At 40.7% G+C, this 21940-nt stretch overlaps 1 protein-coding gene across 1 annotated transcript in view; it reads right to left on the reverse strand.

The window, feature by feature from the left end:
• Positions 1–21940, reverse strand: part of PDS5B (PDS5 cohesin associated factor B) — a 158409-nt gene that overhangs the window by 121428 nt on the left and 15041 nt on the right. Inside the window, exon 2 of the mRNA XM_061629724.1 lies at positions 7083–7206. Coding sequence (XP_061485708.1) covers positions 7083–7190 — 108 coding nt within the window. The 5' untranslated portion in view covers positions 7191–7206. The remainder of the gene's footprint in view (positions 1–7082; positions 7207–21940) is intronic.

A 21940-nucleotide genomic window follows, 5' to 3' on the forward strand; every position in this document is an offset into this window, starting at 1 on the left:
CGCACACAATGGGGAAGGAGCGGTGACGGGGCTAAGGTAGAAATAGTGTAGGACAGAGTAGAGATAGTATGACTACAGACAGTATGACAGTATGTCAGGGGAGAAGAGTGAGATCGCCCAGCACGAGGAAACCAAACTTGCTCAATTAAAATTGGCCCCAAGCTAGGTGCACGCACACAATGGGGAAGGTGCGAGACCGTTAGTTACACTAGCAGCTTGGCCACGAGAGAAGTCCACGCACACAATGGGGAAGGTGCGAGACCGTTAGGTAGACTACCAGGTTGGCCACGAGCGAAGTCCACGCACACAATGGGGAAGGTGCGAGACCGAATTACACTGCCTACCTGGCCATGAGCGAAGTACACGCACACAATGGGGAAGGTGTGAGACCACTAGTTACCCTGCCAGGAGATATGTCTTATTTTTGAAAACGCAGTGTGGCCAGGGCTAGATACACGCACTCAATGGGGAAGGTGCGGTATCGCCAACGCAGTGTGACCAGGGCTAGATACACGCACTCAATGGGGAAGGTGCGGTATCGCCAAGGTGCTGAGTAAGTCAATTGGAGGTGCACCTACAAATATACCCACACACAATGGGGAAGGTGTGGTATAACGGGGCTACTATGATGAGCCTGGTGAGGATGATTACGATGTTGAATATATATATTACTCAGGTCTCCCAAACTGTGAATGTTTACTATACAAGTGTTACAAGTTGAAGACGTAGAGGAGAAAAAACGGCAAAAAACAAAAACAAAATGGCGACCGCGATAACGGAACACCTAAATAAGGCCCAGAAAGGCTTGAGGAACGGCCGGGAGCCCGCTGGACTGATATGCCGCCGGGGGGGGGGGGCACAAAAAAGGTGGCAGAGAAAAAACAGTATCGGGCAGCCTAATTAAACCCAGGGCGGGCTGAATGTGCAGCCAGGCTGAAAAGGAAAATAGCCTCTGTGAGGAGAAATAATTAAATAAAATGGCGGCCGCGAGAGCGGAGGCGGGAAAGGGGACTGCTACAGGAAAATTAGCCTGTGTGAGGAGAAATAATTAAATAAAATGGCGGCCGCGAGAGCGGAGGTGGGAAAGAAGACCGCTACAGGAGGCTTCAGGAGAAGCGTGAGAGAGGGAACGGGGTGCCTATGAGGGAGCCGCAGCCGCAAGCTACCCTTCGTAGAGGCTGAATACGCTCAAAAAAAGAAGGGGGGGACACCACAGCCGCGGAACCCCCACTAACAAGAGCGCCTACGAGGGAGCCGCAGCCGCAGCCACCCTACGTAGAGGCAGAATACCAACGGAAAAGGAGGGGGGGAGACCGCAGCCGCGGAGCCCCCACTAAACAAGAAAGCAGCAGTAGCTGCTGGTAATGCCAAGGGGCAGACCCCGAAAATATAGAGGGAAAAGAGGAAACTTAAACACACTCCGAACGCAAACGTGAAAGGGGGAAGCGATAAGGAGGAGGATAATACTACAAGGAAAAAGGAGAGTAACAATAGAATTAGAATAAGGACTTAGCTACGCTCTGTCTAAATCCCGATCTGCCTCGGACGAAGGCAAGAATGAAGACTGGGGTGGGAGGGGCTCGAGCCCCAGGTTTGACTCTAGTGCATTCTTGCCTTCGGACGCTAGATGGCAGTAGTACCCAATCTGATGGCAGGCTACCTGTGGAAAATGTACAGTCAAAATAAATCTGCATCTGTCGAAGGAGACACTTGCCTATAAAGGTAACTATGCTCGTTAGTCTTTATGGTGCCACAAGACTGTTTTTGCTGCAGCAAATCAATATGGCTACTCTTCTATAACCAAAATAAAAATGCAACAAAAATGATATCTGGTTTGAGACGGAATCATTAGCATTTGTTTAGTATACATACTTATTACATTTATATCACCTGACTCAAAGAAGCTCAGGACAGTGGGGGGTATTCCATTTTAGTTTGACAACAATCCTGTATGGTATTCCAGAGTGAGACAACAATTGGCTCAAGGTACAACAGTGGCTCAACAAACAACATTTATGGCGGAGCAGGGAATTGAACTTGAGGCTTAACAGCCAAAATCCAATACTCTATCCACTATTTCAAGGGTGGAGAAATAGATTTGGCTCCCATCCCCTTAATTCTCCCACTCCCTGCAGGCCAACTTTGACTGGTACCCTGCTCACCTGTCAAAAGTTGAAAAGGGCTCTCTCACCAATCAGCAGTTATAGAGAGATGCTTTGAAGTCTGTTCACAGGCAGAGTTTGGATTCAAACCACACATGCAAATGAACATTTTCTCCCTTGGCTGTACTAGGAGGCTCCCAATGGGAACTACGTAGTGCAACTGATCCCTATAGGGCTTGCTGTCAGCACCAAACTGCTGATGGAGAACTTCCTAGAGCAGCTGATCCCAGTGGGGCTCGCTATCAGCCAGGGCTGTGGAGTTGGAAGCAATTTTGGGTTGAGTTGGAGTCAGCAGAAATGTACCGACTCCGACTTCAAAATAAAAACTTTCATAGGAATTTAGGAAAGTTTCTTGTTCAGAAATTTTAATCAAATAAATATATTTTATGTTCTATCAATCTAGCCTGATGATTCACGTGGTGATGAAATGCCTTGTGCTACCATTTTACTACAGTAAATTTGTTATTACTAGTTAATATACATTTGCCATTTATGAAGGAGTTGGAGTCGGAGTCGGACAGTAGAATAATAGAGGAGTCCGAGTCGGAGTTGAAGGTTTGCTGTACCGACTCCACAGCCCTGCTATCAGCACTAATCAAGAAGTCCCGCTTGCAAAGCAACAATTAGGAGCTCACTTTAAGCTATCAATTGTTGTTGAGTCCTTATTTGCCCACACCTGTTGTCACATATGATGATAACTGTGGGCCAGGAAGGCAAGATTTGGGAGAAACAGCCGTGTGAGGCCTAACACTTCTCTTTACCCAGGCCTTTAACACCTGAGACATATATTTTTAGGACGCACCCTGATTTTAGGTTGTTTTTAATGCCGCATTTCAAAACTGTTGTAACCCGCCCTGGGACCTCCGGGTGAAAGGCAGGTAATAAAATGGTAATAATAAGGCTAAAGCTTCCCCATCCCTGTACTATTTCATACTACAGATGTGAGGAATCTCAGCCTGGGGGCCAAATGCAATTCTCCATGCCTCTTTATTCAGCCATCAGAACTCTCTCCAGGCCATACACCTTCTTCTCAGGCTACAACTCTGACAGGCCCTGCTCCATGCCATCTTTAAATGCTTTTGTCTGACTGGAATGTGATCTATGTGCTCTTAGATTGTAATAATGCCTCTTGTTTACCTGGATGGAGACTGAAGAGGTGCAGAAATCTTGACTTTTGCATCGTTAGAATGCAATCTACTGTACATAGGTAAACTCATGATATGCCTCTGGTCCCACTCACCACTGGAATGCAGTCCCCAGAAACTTGCCCAGGAGGGAACACAGCCCTTGAGCTGGAAAATGTTCCTCATCCCTAACATATTAGGATACTGGTCTGATTATTCAGAATTTCATTTAAATATTTATTTCACTGGGGATCTCAGAGGTTTTTTGGGGGGAAGATACCTAATTTAGTCATACTCTGTGTAAACCCACTGATATAAATGGTTTATATCCACTGATTTCAGTGGGTCTACTCTGAGCATGACTAGTATTGGTATCACATATAATTTAAAAAAAACATAAGTAATTCAAGTATCTCTGGGGTTTGGTTTTGCTGTTTAAAGTATTTCATGTGAACTTCTGCAGTTCACTTACAAGGTAATGAAATGTCTGGAATACGTAACATGAAAAAGACTGCATTTCCTAACAAAGCATATTCTATTATTAATTACTGCAAGAATTTTTGCTCCATAGCAAACCAGCAACCAACTTCAACCATGAAAATGATTAGAGAGACATTTTAGTCAGGCCAATTTACAAAGAGAAGATTACAATCAAATGTAAGCCTGCAGGTATAACTAGAACCAGTTCTTCTGTGCAAACCCAGAAGGCATCAGATCTTTATTGAATCAGTTTTAAAATTTCAAGTTTTTATTATGATTAACTAACATGGACAGACAGCTATTTGTGTTTCATACAATTGGTATATCAGACAAAAAGCTAATTTATATTTGACAAAACATCAGCATATCACAAGTTATTTGACCCCATAATTGTATCCTCTCTTTGAACTGTAATATAATCAGTAAATAATCAAATTTTTACTCTTTTTAAAGTAATAAATTATGTTAAAAAGTAATAAATTAGGTACTACTACTAACACTCTTAAAATTTATACAATTCTTTTGACTATGGAGACTTATTAAAGCATCTAGAAGATGATGAATGATTCTAGAAAACTAACAGTCAGAAATTCAACTTCTCCTTCTCTGCGTTCTAGTGATGCTGATATCAACCACTGATTCAGCTAACTGCAAATGGGAATCCAATTAACATACCAGCTGGGTATGGATTTTTCTGTATGCAAAGAGAATAGGGGAAGCACACTGTGGAAGCAGGAAAGGATTAAATATGTAGGCTATATGCTCTAGAAAAGTGCCAATTTACATATTCTGTAATATACAGCATATAGATGTTGGAGCATTACCATATCATTTGAACATGCATAGATTTCATGCATGGTAGGGCAATAGAAAGTTATACACATCTCCACTCGAGGTCAAGGCTCAACTCCATCTCCTCTGTGTCCCCAGACCGAACTCCCTATGAGTGCGGTGCATGCTACACACAACTGTTCAACAAACATAATGCAGAATTCTTCCTCAGCAAAATCAGGGGGTAGGAGTGAGAATCTCACCTACCAACACTGGATGGCAGACACTACACACATTTTGTTTATTTAAAACATTTATATGCTACCCCTTAACAGATTCACAGTTCAGGGCAGTGTAGAACATCATCTAATTGATATAATACAACAATGGAAAAAGATAGCCATTATGCAGGCTAAAGTTTAGACAATTTAAAAGTCCTGAGTAATAAAAAAGTTTTAGCCCAGTACCAAAAGGACTGCAACTTAGGAGTCAGATGAGCCTTGCTAGAGAGGGCATTCCAAAGCTGGGGTACCACTGCTAAAAAAGACCTCTCCCTTGTAGTTGAATAATACATTTCAATAGAAAAGCAACTGTAGAAGAAGATATTAAGATCCAGGCAGCTTATTATGGGAAGAGGTGCATTTGGGCTCCAAGCAGTTTTAAGACTTTTTTTAAAAAAGTATCAACATCTTGATTTGGGCCAAAAGTGAACAGGCAGCCAATGAAGTTGTTTAAAATTGGTGTAATATGAGTGACGTTGATTATACCAATCAGAATTTTGCTCAACACACATAGATACACTAGGCAAAGTAACTGAGGTGTGCCAGGGTCAGTGTACTTCCACTTCCCAACCATGTGCAGAGTCTCCACATGTTCATGGTACATGGAAATAGGGAATGCATTTTGAATTTTTATTTGTTAAGTTTTGGCCCTTCCTCCAATAATCTAACAAGCATATTTTAAGAGTCAAATCAACCCTGTTAGGTATTTTAGACTGGGAGACAGCGGCTTGCTAAAGAGAATCATTTAGTTTTGCAGCTGAGCAAGGATTTGTATCTAGGCTTTCCAAACCAAATAATGCAGCTGATACACAGTAACGGCATTTCTATTTTGTCTTGAAATCATTCAGCAAAAGGAGTAAATTCCTGAAGAGCTTAAATGAGAATTTATGCTCTGTATTCAGTGTCATGAAAAACAATAGAGTCTTGTGGCACCTCAAATATACACAAATATTCTTTGCGTATATTTATCAGATTCAGTTTAAGAAAGTTCACAAAGACTGCTTATCCATAAAAAGTTCACCAATTCATAACAGGAACTTCTCTACTAAAACCTTTAGCCAAGAACCACCTATTCATATTAAAACTTGCTTAGTAAAATTATTGACAACTGTTCAAAAAGCTGATTCTCATTAGAAGTGCATTGCAGACTAAACTAAACTATCCTTCAAGTTAACATTATATAATTTCTCCTGTACTGTTCAGAGAATTCAAAAATTTTGAAAGGGATATGGCTATTCACCAACTCTTACTTATGGCTCCATTAAAGCCAATCCCTAACTTTGAAGGCTTCACCTTCTATTTTCCACTAATACAGATTTGCATGTCCATGTCAAGGAAGGCACACTTTTCTATAATTTTAAAGTCAAGTTCATTTCATAGCCACCCAAGCAACCATCTGTTTAGATGCACTACCCAATTCAAATGTCTTGAGGAATTCTTTCGAATTTAAATACTCTTATCTCAACTACGCAATTCTCAGACCAAAGAATTATGATTTTACATTTATGTATTTATGTAAGAACTACAACATTAAATGTGATGTTTAACTAAATACAATTCTGAGGCTTTTATTTAGGAAGACAAGACTTCTGTGTAATTATTTCATTCTTACTTTCCCAATATCTGTTAATTTCAGAACAGTTCCAATATCCAGCTAAATTGAGCTAGACCCTCAAATTTTAGTTTGAACAAAATCTCTCCAATAGTTCTCAGATTAACGTTTGCCAACAGTGCAATACAACTAAAACCGCTAAGACTGTGATATCAGTGCTCTCAGTGAGCCAACTAGATAGCACATTCTTCTCTTTCCTTCACCTACTTAAAAAAAAAACAATCAAGAAACCACATATTTACCTAAAAATTACTGTGGACAGAATCTTACCACCACAAACATAAGGAGAAGGAGGGAGGGGCTGGGACACTTGTTTAAAAAGTTGGTAAAGGTACAAAATAAGAATGCTCTTCCAACTTTGGCAGCGAACTGACCACAGTTCACTGTGACACTTTTTCATCATGCAACAGAAAAGTAGGTGCTGTGGACAAGTTTCTGTTCATTGATGCAGCCCCACCAACACTGTGCGATACAGCTGAAGCCATCAGCAGCCCCTCCACCACTCACAGTAGTGTTTTTGTTTGCAAGTAGCAATTTCTCTTTCAAGTATTGTTAACAGCGGTATAAGCAAAAAACAGACAAGTACAGGAGCAGAAGTGTGATTGTCGCAAAATTCAACCTGCCCAAATTAAGTAACAAGCTGGTCACTCACTTTTAACCGCCGCACCATCTCTTCTTTAGAAATTTTATCAGATATTTCTTTAACGCCTGGTGGATAAGTAATTTTTCCATCATTAGCTCGTGTCTTTGAATGAGCCATGATGCTGTTTTAAAACCTAGAACAGAAAAAATTGAATTAGATAATATTTAACATCCATCACACAGGAATCTAACTTGTTTTTATTTTGTTTTTAAAATAACATCTAGCACCCAAAAGGCCAATTTTATAAATCAAGGCACAAATTTAAGATACATGAAAACAATCCTACTTGACCAATTCTACACTCTTACACATCTGAGTTCCAACTGTACCACATCTGCTAGCAATCAGACAGGCTTTCATTGGACAAGTTAACTTGCTCAAAATGAAAGTTATATTAGAAAATATATAGTCAAGATAAAGCTTTACCGTCTTAGTGAGAACTAAGTCTGGGTCAGTAGCTCCCAAACCTTTCTTCCCATAAACCACTTGAAAATTGGTGAGGGTCTTGGCAAGCCATTTAATGATTTTTTTTCCTGCTGTTGTAGCAATTATATTGCACTGTTCTAAATGCTGTATGATTTTAATTGCATTTTATTGCTTATTACTTATATTACATATATTCAAATTGTAATACATTAAAATACAATACAAAGAATAGAAGAAGCAATAAAAACACAATTATAAATCAACATGAATATTTATTTATTAGATTTATACCCACCCTTCCTCCCAGCAGGAGCCCAGGGCGGCAAATCAAAACACTAAAAACACTCTAAAACATCAGAAAAACAGACTTTAAAATATAATCAAACAAAACATCATTAAAAACATATTAAAACAAAACATCTTTAAAAATATATGTTTTTGAAAAAAACTTTAAAAACATTTTTTAAAGATGAATGTGCTGCCTCCCATTTTAACCATAACCAACATGCCAGACCACCTGAATGAAGCTTGTGGACCACTGGTGGTCCATAGATCACAGTCTGGAAACCCCTACCTGATTTTGTTTTCTCTATTGCAAATGTAGAAAAACTAACATTCTCACATGATCTGAATCGAACATACAAAGATAGCATAAAGATGTAGATAGGAGTCTCATGTCTATTTCCAAGTATTCATTTTAATTAGGTGTCTTTAAGGTCTAGGCTTTATCGAAAGCCCAGCTTCTAGAAACATTCAAACCAGAACTGAGTAAGAAAGCAATTTTGATATGCTTCTTTTAAAGAAGTGAATCAATAATTCAGACCAAGGGAAAGCAAGAAAGACTGCAATACAGTAGGGCCCCACTCATACCGCATGTTAGGTTCCAGACCCCCGCCAAAAAGCGAAAACCATGGAAAAGCAGATCAGCTGTAGCACGGGGCTCTGGAACCTAACCCGCTGATTGCACCAGAGGAGGAGAAGATCAGATCTTCCCCTCCTTTGGTGTGATCAGGTCCAGCAGGGGAGTCTGATCGCACCAGAAGAGAAGATCAGCTATAGCACGCTACAGCTGATCTTCCCCTCCTCTGGTCCAATCAGCTGCAGTGCGGGGAGCTCCAGACCCCCTCCAGCTGATCACCCCGCTGGTGCCGTATTAGCGGAACGCTGAGAAGCGGGGCGCCGAGAAGCAGGGCCCTACTGTAACTGCATTAATTTTAAATGAGAATTAGCTAATTTACAAATTAATATCCAAAATATCACCTGCTTCAAGAGAAATTGTACTCTCTTTTCAACAGAGGCATCATAGGGCAAAATCCAACTTACATCTACACTAGGCTGAAAGGAATTGGATGTGGCCGATTTCTAGCTGAGCCGGCTGGCCAGGCCCAGCCGAGACTGGTATAAGCTGGCATAAGCCCTGAAAAAGGGGTATTCTGGGGGCGTGCCAGTTGAGAAGCTGAGATGAAGGGACTTAGGCCACATCCAACTCATGTTCGGCACACTCCTGCAGTTCCCAATTCAGCCAAACATTTCACCAGGGAAAAAGTCGTTCTAAAAAAATAACTACAATAGAAGTCCATGGAGATGGCTTACTCCCCGGTAGGTATTTAAGAGAGCAGACTTTTATGTTCAGGTCCCTTTGCACAGTTCCTGGCTGAGCTGGCATTCAGCCAACCCAGAGGGTCCTGAATGGCAACTGGATGTGGCAGAACTTTACGCTGGCTTCTCTTGCACTGGCATCACTTACACCGCTCTCCAGAGTTGGATTGCTCTGCTCAACAGTTAACTTTTCTATATGCAGATAAATATATAAATTGAGAAACCCAGTATATATACACCAAATCCCAATTTTTTAACAATGGGAATTCTATTGTATGAAGAACCATTTTTACAAGAAATTTGTGGCATGATAAATGTACCTCAGGAAACAGACTTGCACAAGAGCTCTTTTCTCCCTCCAGGCTAAACATTGCCACATCTACTTCTAAAGGAGTGATTTGCAGGCCAGAGCCCTGGAGAGAGGGGTGGCTTTATGGTATACTGCTAGCAGGCATCAAGCCCCCAATGAAAGTATTGTTTGCACACATTGGTGTACATGCAGCTGAAGACAAACCAGGGCAGTGGGGCCCTTCACTAAATCTTCTCCCAATCTCCTCCCATTGGAGCAACTATACCCCATGCAGATACTGTTTTCCTGATAAGAAACGCTTTTCATTATAAGCTGAGAAAATATACACTCATTCATTCTATTAAAGAAAACAACTATTTGTATACCTGCTGTTTCATACAAAACCATTTACGAGAGTAAAGGGGCAGTTTATAAGCTAGGCATCATCTGTCTGTCTGTCTGTCTGTCTGTCTGTCTGTCTGTCTGTCTGTCTGTCTGTCTGTCTGTCTGTCTGTCTGTCTGTCTGTCTGTCTGTCTGTCTGTCTGTCTGTCTGTCTGTCTGTCTGTCTGTCTGTCTGTCTGTCTGTCTGTCTGTCTGTCTGTCTGTCTGTCTGTCTGTCTGTCTGTCTGTCTGTCTGTCTGTCTGTCTGTCTGTCTGTCTGTCTGTCTGTCTGTCTGTCTGTCTGTCTGTCTGTCTGTCTGTCTGTCTGTCTGTCTGTCTGTCTGTCTGTCTGTCTGTCTGTCTGTCTGTCTGTCTGTCTGTCTGTCTGTCTGTCTGTCTGTCTGTCTGTCTGTCTGTCTGTCTGTCTGTCTGTCTGTCTGTCTGTCTGTCTGTCTGTCTGTCTGTCTGTCTGTCTGTCTGTCTGTCTGTCTGTCTGTCTGTCTGTCTGTCTGTCTGTCTGTCTGTCTGTCTGTCTGTCTGTCTGTCTGTCTGTCTGTCTACATAAAAAAATGAGAAAAGAGGAAAATTAACCCCCAAGAGACAGTACAACATTTGATAATGAATCATGTCTTCTCATTATGTGTCCAAAGTATGATAACCTCAGTTTCATCATTTTACTGTCCAATCATAGTTCTGGTTTAATTTGTTCTAACACCCAATTATTTGTCTTTTTCACAGTCCATGGTATGCGCAAAACTCTCCTCTAACACCACATTTCAAATGAGTTGATTTTTCTCTTCTCCGCTTTGTTCACTGTCCAACTTTCACATCCATACATGGAGATTGGGAATACCATGGTCTGAATGATCCTGATTTTGGTGTTCAGTGACACATCTTTGCATCTGAGGACCTTTTCTAGTTCTCTGATAGCTGCCCTCCCCAGTCCTAGCCTTCTTCTGATTTCTGGACTATTGTCTCCATTTTGGTTAATGACTGTGCCAAAGTATTGATAATCCTTGACAATTTCAATGTTGTTGTCAACTTTAAAGTTGCATAAATCTTCTGTTGTCATTACTTTAGTCTTCTTGACGTTCTGCTGTAGTCCTGCTTTTGTGCTTTCCTCTGTAACTTTCATCAGCATTCGTTTCAAATCATGACTAGTTTCTGCTGGTAGTATGGTATTGCCTGCATATCTTAAATTGATATTTCTTCCTCCAATTTTCACACCTCCTTCATCTTGGTCCAATCCCGGTTTCCATATATGTTATGTTCTGCATATAGATTAAATGAATAGGGTGATAAAATACACCCGTCTCACACCCTTTCCTATTGGGAACCAATAAGTGTGCCAAGGTATTGATAATCCTTGATAACTTCAATATCCTCATTGTCAACTTTAAAGTTATATAAATCTTTTGTCATTATTTTAGTCTTCTTGACATTCAGCTGTAATCCTGCTTTTGTGCTTTCCTCTAACTTTCCTCAGCATTTGTTTGAAATCATTACTGGTTTCTGGTAAGAGTATGGTATCGTCTGCATATCTTAAATTATTGATATTTCTCCCTCCAATTTTCACACCTCCTTCATCTTGGTCCAATCTCGCTTTCTGTATGATATGTTCTCCATATAGATTAAACAAATAGGGTGATAAAATACACCCTTCTCTCACAACCTATCTGATGGGGAAGCAATCAGTTACTCCATATTCTGTCCTTATAGTATCCTCTTATCTAGAGTATAGGCCAATCAGAGGCTGTGGCACCCCCATTTCTTTTAAAGCATTCCATAGTTTTTCATGAACTACACAATCAAAGACTTTGCTGTAATCTATAAAGTACAGGGTGATTTTCTTCTGAAATTCCTTGCTCCGTTCTATTATCCAACGTATGTTTGTGATATGATCTCTGGTACCTCTTCCTTTCCTAAATCCAGCGTGGACATATGGCATTTCTTGCTCCATATATGGTAAGAGTCTTTGTTGTAGAATCTTGAGCATTACTTTACTTGCATGGGATATTCAGGCAATAGTTCGATAATTACTGCATTCCCTGGGATCCCCTCTTTGGAATTGAGACATATACTGAACGCTTCCAGTTTGTGGGCCATTGTTTAGTTTTCCATATTTCTTGACAAATTTTTGTCAAAATTTGGACAGATTCAGTCTCAGTAACTTGTAGAAACTCTATTGGTATGCCATCTGTTCCTGGGGATTTGTTTCTTCGAAGTATTTTAAGAGCAGCTTTCACGTCGCATTCTAAAATTTCTGGTTCTTCATCATATGGTTTCTCCATGAATGAATCTATCATCCTTGCATCTCTTTTATAGAGTTCTTCAGTGTATTGCTTCCATCTTCCTTTTATTTCATCTCGGTCAGTCAGTGTGTTCCCCTGTTGATTATTCAACATCCCTCCTCTTGGTTTAAATTTCCCTTTCATTTCTCTAATCTTTTGGAATAGGGCTCTTGTTCTACTTTGTTTGTTGTCCTCTTCTATTTCTATACCATAACTATTGTAATAGCTGCCTTGAGGGCGGGATAGAAATAGTCCATAATAATAGTTCTCTTTGTCCCTACATACTAGTTGCTATATTATTGCATTTTGGGTTCTGACCATGTTTCTATCTCCTTTTGCTTCTGCTTTCCTTCTTTCTTTAACCATTTTAATAGTTTCATCAGGCATCCATTGAGGTCTTTCTCTCTTTTTAACTAGAGGTATTGTTTTTTGCATTCTTCCCTGATAATGTCTCTGACTTCATAGTTCTTCTGGTTCTCTATCAACTAAGTTTAAGGCTTCAGATCTGTTCCTTATTTGATCTTTATATTCTTCTGGGATGGCATTTAAATTGTATTTTGGCATTGATTGCTTTGTTGTTGTTCTTTAGCTTTACTCTGATTTTCAATATTACCAGTTCATGATCTGTACCGCAGTTTGCTCCTGGTCTTGTTTTTGCAGAAAGTATGGAACTTCTCCATCTTCTGCTACCAATTATATAATCAATTTGATTCCTATATTGACCATTTGGTGATGTCCACATGTACAGTCATCTTTTTGGTTGCTCAAAAAATGTGTTTGCAAGAAAAATTATTGGCTTCACAGAATTCAATAAGTCTCTCCTGCTTCATTTCTATCTCCTAAACCCCATTTCCCCAAAATTCCTAGATCTTCTCTGTTCCCTGCTTTTGCATTCCAGCCCCCCATAATTATAAGAACATCTTGTGTGATCAATTTCTTCCTGTATGGCTGCGTAAAATCTCTCCAATTCCTCTTCTTCTGTATGCAGGCAACAAGTAAAGTATTTGTAGAAGATAACTTCAATGAACAACTGCACAAGACAGATCACAATCATGAATGGTTCTGTACAACCCAAATAAAGTAGAATTAAAAGGTGGGGACATGAGGGAGGGAACATCATCCTTCATGCACATTTTCAGAGGAAAAAATAATAGGAAAGAAAGAGACATGAGGAAGAGGGAAATATTCCTCAGCAGAATACCAGAGCAAGTAATGCACTACATGTTTCATTTTTTGTTTGGGCACAGTCTTGGGAGCATTTTACTTTAAAAAGCAGAAAAGAAATATTTTATTTTTTAAAAAATGGTTAGAACAACTGATACTAATATGAAGGTTTCTGAACTGACACATCCTTGGCTGCATCACACCATTTTGTTTAGTGTCCAACAGGAGCAGATAGCACGCATGGTGTTGCTTTGCCAGCAGCAGGGCAAAGCAGAACAGTTTGGGATAGCAACTGAAGGGCTCTCGGAGGACTCTGGCAAAAATAAATGGTGTAAGCAATAGTTTGCATGCATGTTCAGAACAAACAAGCAACACCTCCTTGGAAAGCCATAGCATAAACAACCCACACCATGATGCCAGGGTTTCATAGGTAGGGGGCAGGCTCCATCAGCTCAGGGAGATTTGGTTCCAATGTACAACAGACAAATGGGTCCTTGAGACCAGGGCTGTGGAGTCAGTACGTCAAACCTTCAACTCCAACTCCTCTATTTTTCTACTGTCTGACTCCGACTCTATTTTTCTACTGTCCAACTTTGACTCCTTCATAAAGGGCAAATGTATATTGATTTATGTTAAAATATTAATCTTAAAATATCAATTTTATTTTGAAGCTAGAGTCGGTACATTTCTACCGACTCAGACTCAAAATTGCTTCCGACTCCAACTCCACAGCCCTGCTTGAGACCATTCAGTCAGGCTATGCCCTCGAATTCATATCCATTTCCAGAATTCTAGGAATTTCCAGTTTCCTGGTATCTGGAGAAACACTAAAGGATCCTGTTGCCAAACTGGTCCCATGGGAATAGCGAATTCTGGGGTCTGCTCCATATTCTTTACTATGCCCAAGAAAAATGTGGATATTTGAGCAATTTTCGGACCTGAAATTCCTCTTCAAGCAAAGGAAGTTCAAGATGGAAATGCTCAAATCCATTGTGAACATCACTCAAGTGGGGGATTTCATTACATCAGTGGACCCTGGAAGCTTATCTGTCCCCATTTGCGCATCTCATTGTTGCTTCCTCTGTTTTGCCTATTGACACAGACCATTCCAGTACTGAGTGATGCTTTTCAGCCTGTCCTCAGCCCCCAAGGGCGTTATCCAAAATCATAGTGCCCCTGGTGTCTCATCTACAAACCTAGGGGTACATATCTATCCATACTTCGATAACCTGCTGTTCAGGCCTTCCTTATTATTATTATTATTATTTATTGAATTTGTCCTTCTAGGGCAAGGCAGCAAGGGACATTCTAGCCACCATGCCCTGCCTCAAGGAACACATGTTTGTTGTCAACTGGGCCACTAGCTTCCCCATTTTGTACCATCTAGGGGTAGTGATAGACACAAGTCGGGATAGACCTTCTTGTTGTTGGAATGGGCATCCAAGTTCCTGGATCCTAGAAGCCAACATGGATTTATCAATAACAAATTGTGCCAGGCTAATCTTATCTCACTTTTTGATAGGGTAACCTTCCTGGTAGACTGTGGGAATGCTGGGGACATTATATATCTCGACTTCAGCAAAGCTTTTGACAAAGTACCCCATGATATTCTGATTAGCAAGCTAGCTAAATGTGGGCTGGATGGGAAAACTATCAGGTAGATCCACAGTTGGCTACAGAATTGTACTCAAAGTGTTTATCAATGGTGCCTTCTCAACTGGGGGGAGGTAATGAGCTGGGTACCACAAGGCTCAGTCCTGGGCCCAGTGCTCTTCAACATTTTTATTAATGACTTGGATGAGGAGGTGCAAGGAATGCTTATCAAAATTGCAGATGACAAAAAATTGAGAGGGATGGCTCCTGAAAACAAAATTCAAAGTGATCTTGATAGGCTGGAGCAGTGGGCTGAAAACAACAGAATGAAATTTAACAGGGATAAGTGAAAAGTTCTACACCTAGGAATTCCCTTCCTAGGGAGGCAAGAATGGCCCCCTCCTTGCAGTCCTTCCATCGGCAAGCAAAGACATTTTTATTCCAACAAACCTTTGGAACTAAAGGCTTTTAAGGACAGGGCTTGAAGGGTGCTGCATTGCTATTGTCTAATTGTATTATTTTAAACTGAGTTTGAATTATTTTAACTGTATGTATGAATGGTTTTAATACTGCAAATCGTTTAATTCTATTTTAATCTAGACTTTTGTATGTTTTTAATTATATGTGTTCTTTTATCTGAAAGCCGCCGTGAGTTCCAGTTTTGGAAAAAGGGCGGGGTAAAAATAATGATAATAAATAAATAAATAGGAAAAAAATAATGAAATGCAGAGTTACAAGATGAGAGATACTTTGCTCAAAATACCACATGCAAGAAGGATCTTGGGATTGTTGTTGATGACAAGCAGAATATGAGCCAAGAGGGCATGTATGGCTGCAAAAAAGGCAAATGCTATTTTTGGCATTAACAGAAGTATAGTTTCCAAACTGCATGAAGTACTAGTTCCCCTCTATTCGGCGCTGGTTAGGCCTCATCTTGACACACTTTAAGAAGGTTCTGGACACCACACTTTAAAAAGGATGCAGACAAACTGGAACAGGTTCAGAGAAGACAACAAGGATTAGGGGACTGGAAACAAAACCCTGTGATGAGAGACTGAAAAGAATGTTTAGCCTTGAGAAGAGAAGACTAAGGGAAGATGTGATAGCACTCTTCAAGTACTTGAAAGGTTGTCACACAGAGGAAGGCCAGGATCTCTTTTTGATCATCCCAGAGTGTAGGACACAAAATAATGGGCTCAAGTTACAGGAAACCAGATTTTGACAGAATATCAGGAAAAATCTCTAAGAGCAGTATGATAATGGAACTAATTACCTAGGGAGGTGGTGGACTCTCTAACACTGGAGGCATTTAAGAGCCAGCTGGACAGCCACCTGTTGTGTATGCTTCATGTTGGATTCCTGCAGTGAACAGGGGGTTGGAGTCGATGGCCTTATAGACCCCTTCCAACTCTACTATTCTATGGTTCTACCATTATCTGGCATGCTGCTCAAATGAGCCCTGCTCACTATTAGAGGCTCTTCCACAGAAATAAAAAGTTTAAGTGGTATACACGTGGGACCATTTTGGATCAATGAACAATCACTTCTTCCCAAGTCTTATTTTCATTTGTGTGTGGCAAAGGGAATTTACAACACCAGCATTAGGTCACATTTGTGCTGCATCTTGCTAAGTGCTGCAATGTTGGCAGCATGCAATCCTGAGACAGAATTCATACCTTCATTTTTGAGGCAGAGGGGTAAAAATGCTTTGATTTGGACCTTTCTAACAATCAAGGTACGTCAGACTGCAGGCCTCAGTTTCCACAAGTTCAATCATAACAAACAGCAGTGGTTCATTAGTAGAAGCTTCCAATCTCCTCTCCCTGTCCACATGAAGGGAAGTGGAAAGCACATGAACCTGATGTAGCAGGAAACCAATTATTTTCTTCAACAGCCATGAGCATACTTGCAGAATATAATCTATACTTGCAGCATATAATAAATTTAATGTGTATGTGCGCATCTACTAAACAAAACCATGTTGTTGTTATATGCCTTCAAGTCGATTACAACTTATGGCGACCCTATGAATCAGCGACCTCCAATAGCATCTGTTATAAACCACCGTGTTCAGATCCAGTAAATTCAGGTCTGAGGCTTCCTTTATGGAATCAATCCATCTTTTGTTTGGCCTTCCCCTTTTTCTATTCCCTCCCATTATTGTCTTTTCTAGTGAATCATGTCCATAAGAATTTGTAAACATTATGTAAGTCATAACCTACACATTCCAAACACTAAACAGAAAATAGAGACTGCTGAAGCTCCTGGAGTTTTCCATGCTATAGGACAGACTGCTCAGCAGCAAGACAGGGGGCCTCAAAAAAGGATTTAAATATTACCACAGGGAGAGAAAATACTACTTGACCCTGAACCCCATTCAGCATGGGTGGGCAACCTTTTTTCTGTCAAGGGCCACATTCCCTCAGGGGTAATCTATCAGGGACCACATGCCGGCAGCACGTGGAGCTGAAGCCAGTGGTAGACAGGGCCAGAGCCAAAAAATGTGTGGGACCATCCCTTTTCTTTCCTTCTTTCCACACATCCCTTCTCCTTCTTCCTTCTTTCTTTCTTTCTCTTTCTCTCTCCACCTCCCACTTCCCTTCCAGTAGGTTATCAAGGGAGTGACAGATTGCTCTTGCTGAGATCTGAACCAATTGCTTGTAGATTGTTTTAAAAAATGGATCAAGAGCCACATGAAATTTGGCAAATGGTCACAAGATGCCCATCTCAGCTCTACAGATGGACAAGTCTGCAGAACATACCATTGGGGGTGGGGAAGAGAAACCACTAGTAACTTCTGCACAGGGGAAAACTGCCTACATAAAACACTCTCCCAAGAAATTTTACACATGATGACCCATAATACACTCCAAGCTACTTAAACCTACAAAGAAGTGATGCATATGAACTGGAAAGTTTTTTTCCAGTATCACATTTCTAAGTTCTCAAGCAACAAGGGCTGTGGTGAAAAAGCCAAGACACCTGTGTGATATACAACTGACAATTCAGTTACATGTTGTTGTGTTGCCTAGATTTGTAAAATCCAAGAAACCCAGCTTTCATTCCAAGCACCACCTTGGTTTTAGGCAGAAGCATGACAACTAACACTAACAGTACCTCAACAAGAACTCAAGTATCTTCCAGGATTTATATAGGTTTTTTTATCTCAAAATTTTTGCATTCAGGATAACCAATACCAGAATAATTGAATTTATCAGCAGATTAAATAGCTGTTTCTCAGTGACCTAAAGATACATGTCATAGCATATCTAAATTCCAATCATCTGCCCCACTTAATGGAAGTGCATGTTACATTTTTCAGTAAGCAGGATTCACTCCCTATTTTTTTTAAAGGTTGCTACAAACATTTGATTTAGTATTTTCAACACCACAGTGTCAGTCTCCAAGACATTTGTAAGTTTTAAAAAATATTTTATTAAAGGATTTATAGAACACTTCCCAATAAAATGTTTCTGCAGCAGTGTACAATAGACAATATTTTAAAATCATATATAAAGATGAAACATACATAATCTAAAAGTGGATCTTAAAAGCATAAATGTATGAAACTCTGCACAATATACAATATAAAATGACTGAATCACTCTTCAGGGAAAGGCTTCTTTAAAAGATAAGCAATATTGAATATTTGGAAATAGTGAACATTTTCCAACACTGAATGTTTGAAAAAACTCTCTCCAAAGGAGAGTAGCAAAATTTTAAAAAGTGAAGAACAAGAAGTTACCCATCTGGGACTTTGCATCCACCCTATTCATTAAGGTATACTAGCTAGTTACAATCCTCATTCAGACAACTTTCAGGACTTAACCAGTTGCCTATCTTAATGCTGTAAAGTAGCAAATAACTAGCCAACTGTAAGCCAACCACAGTGCCCAAGTACTGAAACATTATTAGTAATAATCTTAATAAAGGAATACCATACCTTGGACAGTTCTCTCTCTCTCTCATGCAAATTCAAATATTTAATCTCAAACCATTCTTTTCCGATTTTGCAAATTGAAAGAAACAAGAAAAGAAATATGAGCAAAACACAGCGAGGATCACTAAAAAAACTGAATATAGTTATTTGTTACATCTGACAGGCACTGATTTAGGCTGCAAACCAATATACACTTACATGGGAGTAAGTTCCAATGAACCCAATGGAGCTTACTTCTGAGTAGACTTGTAGTGGATTGCACAACCCTGTTTTGTAGAGAAATTTCTTCCAAGTCCACCAAAATGCTACCTATACTGTGAGTTGAAATGTCTCACTGAAGAATATCATAATGCAATCATTAGGACATATACAGAACTCAGATGTTTGTGAAACCTAGGCTGAAAGCAGAAATCAATAGCTCTGGCAACAATCCTTATCTACAAAAATCTTGCAGCTCTTCCGCTAAATTAAGTCTTTTGTGTAGGTATGAACAGACTTCTGTAGCCAAAGTCACAGACTTTCACAACAAATCATTGAAAGTATTAATAGGTCAGTGATGAAGATCTCTTTTTTTCCCCAGGCCAATAATGGTATGCAGTAAGCGCTGGATAAAAAATGATCTGACCTTTTTTTAAATGTTCTGATCTGGTGGCCTTCCTCAGTTTCAGTGCTGGTAAAGCCTAAGTTCAAAGCTGCTTGGGCTTTTCTGCCTCTCCTTCTCACTGCACCCCCTGAAAAGCCTCTCCCAATGGACAGGGGACATGCAGTAAAAGCCTGGGATATAGTGTGGGAGACATAGGCAAAAATCAGAGCAGGGGGGGAATCAACAAAACCTGACTGTAAACAGCTTGCGCCAGCATACCTCCTGGAAGCTGCACATGCCCAATTTTTGCTGATTCACCACATCTCAGACTTTTCTTGAGAACCCCCTGACCATCAAAAGAGGCTTTTTATAGGGAAAGTGGGGAGGGTAAGGATGCCCCATTGTGTTAAGTAGCTTTCTGTTTGCACAGAAAGCAAATACAAGCCTATAACCCTTACAATTGTCTTGTAACATTAAAATCAATGATTTTATCCCCATCTTACGGATGCATGCTTGAAGCTAAGGCTACCTATTTGTTCGCATCCTATCAGTTGCAGACCGACAACTGGTTGGAAGGCAGGAGAGGGCCATTCTCTGTAGACATACTCAGATCATGGAACTCCCTACATCAGCGACCGCTCATTAAGAAATCCCCCCTGGATCTGGAAAATCTAATTATTGGCCAGTTGCTAATGGTTCCTTCTTGGGCAAGATTCTGGAACACATGGTTGCAGCCCAGATCCAGGCTCTCTTGGATGAAACTGATTTTCTAGATCCATTTCAATCAGGGTTTAGCCATGTTTTAGCAAAGAAAATGCCTTGGTCACCTTGTATGATGACCTACGTCAGGAGAGAGATAGAGGGAGCGTGTCCCTATTAATCCTCCTTGGTCTCTCAGTGGCTCTTGATACCATCAACCATAGTTTTCTTCTGGAGCGGCTGTCCAACTTGGGGGTGGATGGCACTGCTTTGCAGTGGTTCTGGTCCTTCACGGATGGTTGTTCTCAGAGGGTAGTGCTTCAGTAATATTATTTGGCCCCATGAGGCCTTCAGTATGGGGTTCTGCAGGGTTTGATTTTATCCCACATGCTATTTAACATCTACATGTTGATGTTGTTGATGCTGAGTGGAGTCATCCAGAGACTTGGAGTATGTTGTCAGCAATATGCAATATGCTGACAACACAACTCTATTTCTCCTTTACATCTCCAGGTGCAGCAGTGGATGTGCTAGATGGATGTCTTGCCTCGGTAATGGACTGGATTAGAGCCAATAAACTGAAGCTCAATCCAGGCAAGCCTGAGGCACTGTTAGCGGGTGGTTTCCGAGACCAGGTGCATGGGATGTGGCCTGCTCTTGATGGGGTTACACTCCCTCTGAAGAAGCAGGTACGTAGCTTGGGGTACTCCTACCCTATCTGGGCAGGGATAGCCTGACTTCTGTTGTCTATGCTCTGGTAACGTCTAAGCTAGATTACTGCAATGCATTATACATGGGGCTGCCTCTGAAGGCAGTCTGGAAACTGCAGCTGGTGAATTCGGTAGCCAGATTGTTCTCTGGGGCAAGAAGGTTTGAGCACATACACCAATTCTGGCACAACTACACTGGCTATCAATTAGTGTCCAGGCTCAATTCAAACTGCTGGTTTTGATTTATAACTATTTATACGGCTCAGGACTCCAACACCTCAAGGACTGCCTCTCCCCATATAAATCAACCTGAACCCTGTGTTCAGCATCTGAGGTCCTTCTTCATGTGCCACCTCCAAGGGAGATGCAGAGTGTGACAACATGAGAGTGGGCTTTCTCAGTGGCGGCCCCCACTTATGGAATGGTCTCCCCCAGGTAGCACACCTGGCACCATTGTTCTCTATTTTTAGGCTCCAGGCAAAAACATTTCTCTTCTCCCAGGCATTTGGCTTCTAATTTTGGAGGGCTCTTGATGCTGGTGCCTCTTTTAAGGCTTGTCCCACCGCTGTTATAATCATATTTTTTTTAACTTTTTATTTTGTTTTAGTTTTTATACTGGCTTCAACTTTTTATTGATGGTAAGTCACTCTCGGTTCACTTTTATGAAGAAAAGCAACTAACAAATTTAATAAATAAATTCAGCCCCCTGACTTTCAGCCTTTTGCAAAAGAGTTTAGACATTTTTATTCTGGCAGGCACTTGACCTGCTAGGATGATGATTTTTAATAGCTTGGGCTCTTCATGTATGCTATTTTTAACAGCCGTGCTTGTTTTACTGTATTGGTATGCTCATAGCAGAAATGAGATTTTAATCAGGCATTTCCTGAGTCATGGCTCCTTTTCTTTCCCAATACACTTCAGCCCAATTTGGGGCAATTCACCCCTCTCCTAGCAGCATCCTGTGTCTCCCCCCCTCAAACCCAGTGTTCAAGAAGACCCCCACCTGAGAGTTTTTCAGGTGGTTGCAAGTGGGAGGCCAGAGCAGGAAATATTCCTTTCATGAAGCTTTAAAGTTAGTTTTTAAATTTTTCTTAGGATCCAGGCAAGTAGCTGTTTTCTGCATTAGATATTATGACCAAGATCATCTAATCCAGCATTTTATGTCCAACAATGGCCAGCCAAATGTCCCTC

This window comes from Rhineura floridana, chromosome 5, assembly GCF_030035675.1.
Source record: "Rhineura floridana isolate rRhiFlo1 chromosome 5, rRhiFlo1.hap2, whole genome shotgun sequence".
In the NCBI taxonomy this organism is placed as follows: Eukaryota; Metazoa; Chordata; class Lepidosauria; order Squamata; family Rhineuridae; genus Rhineura; species Rhineura floridana.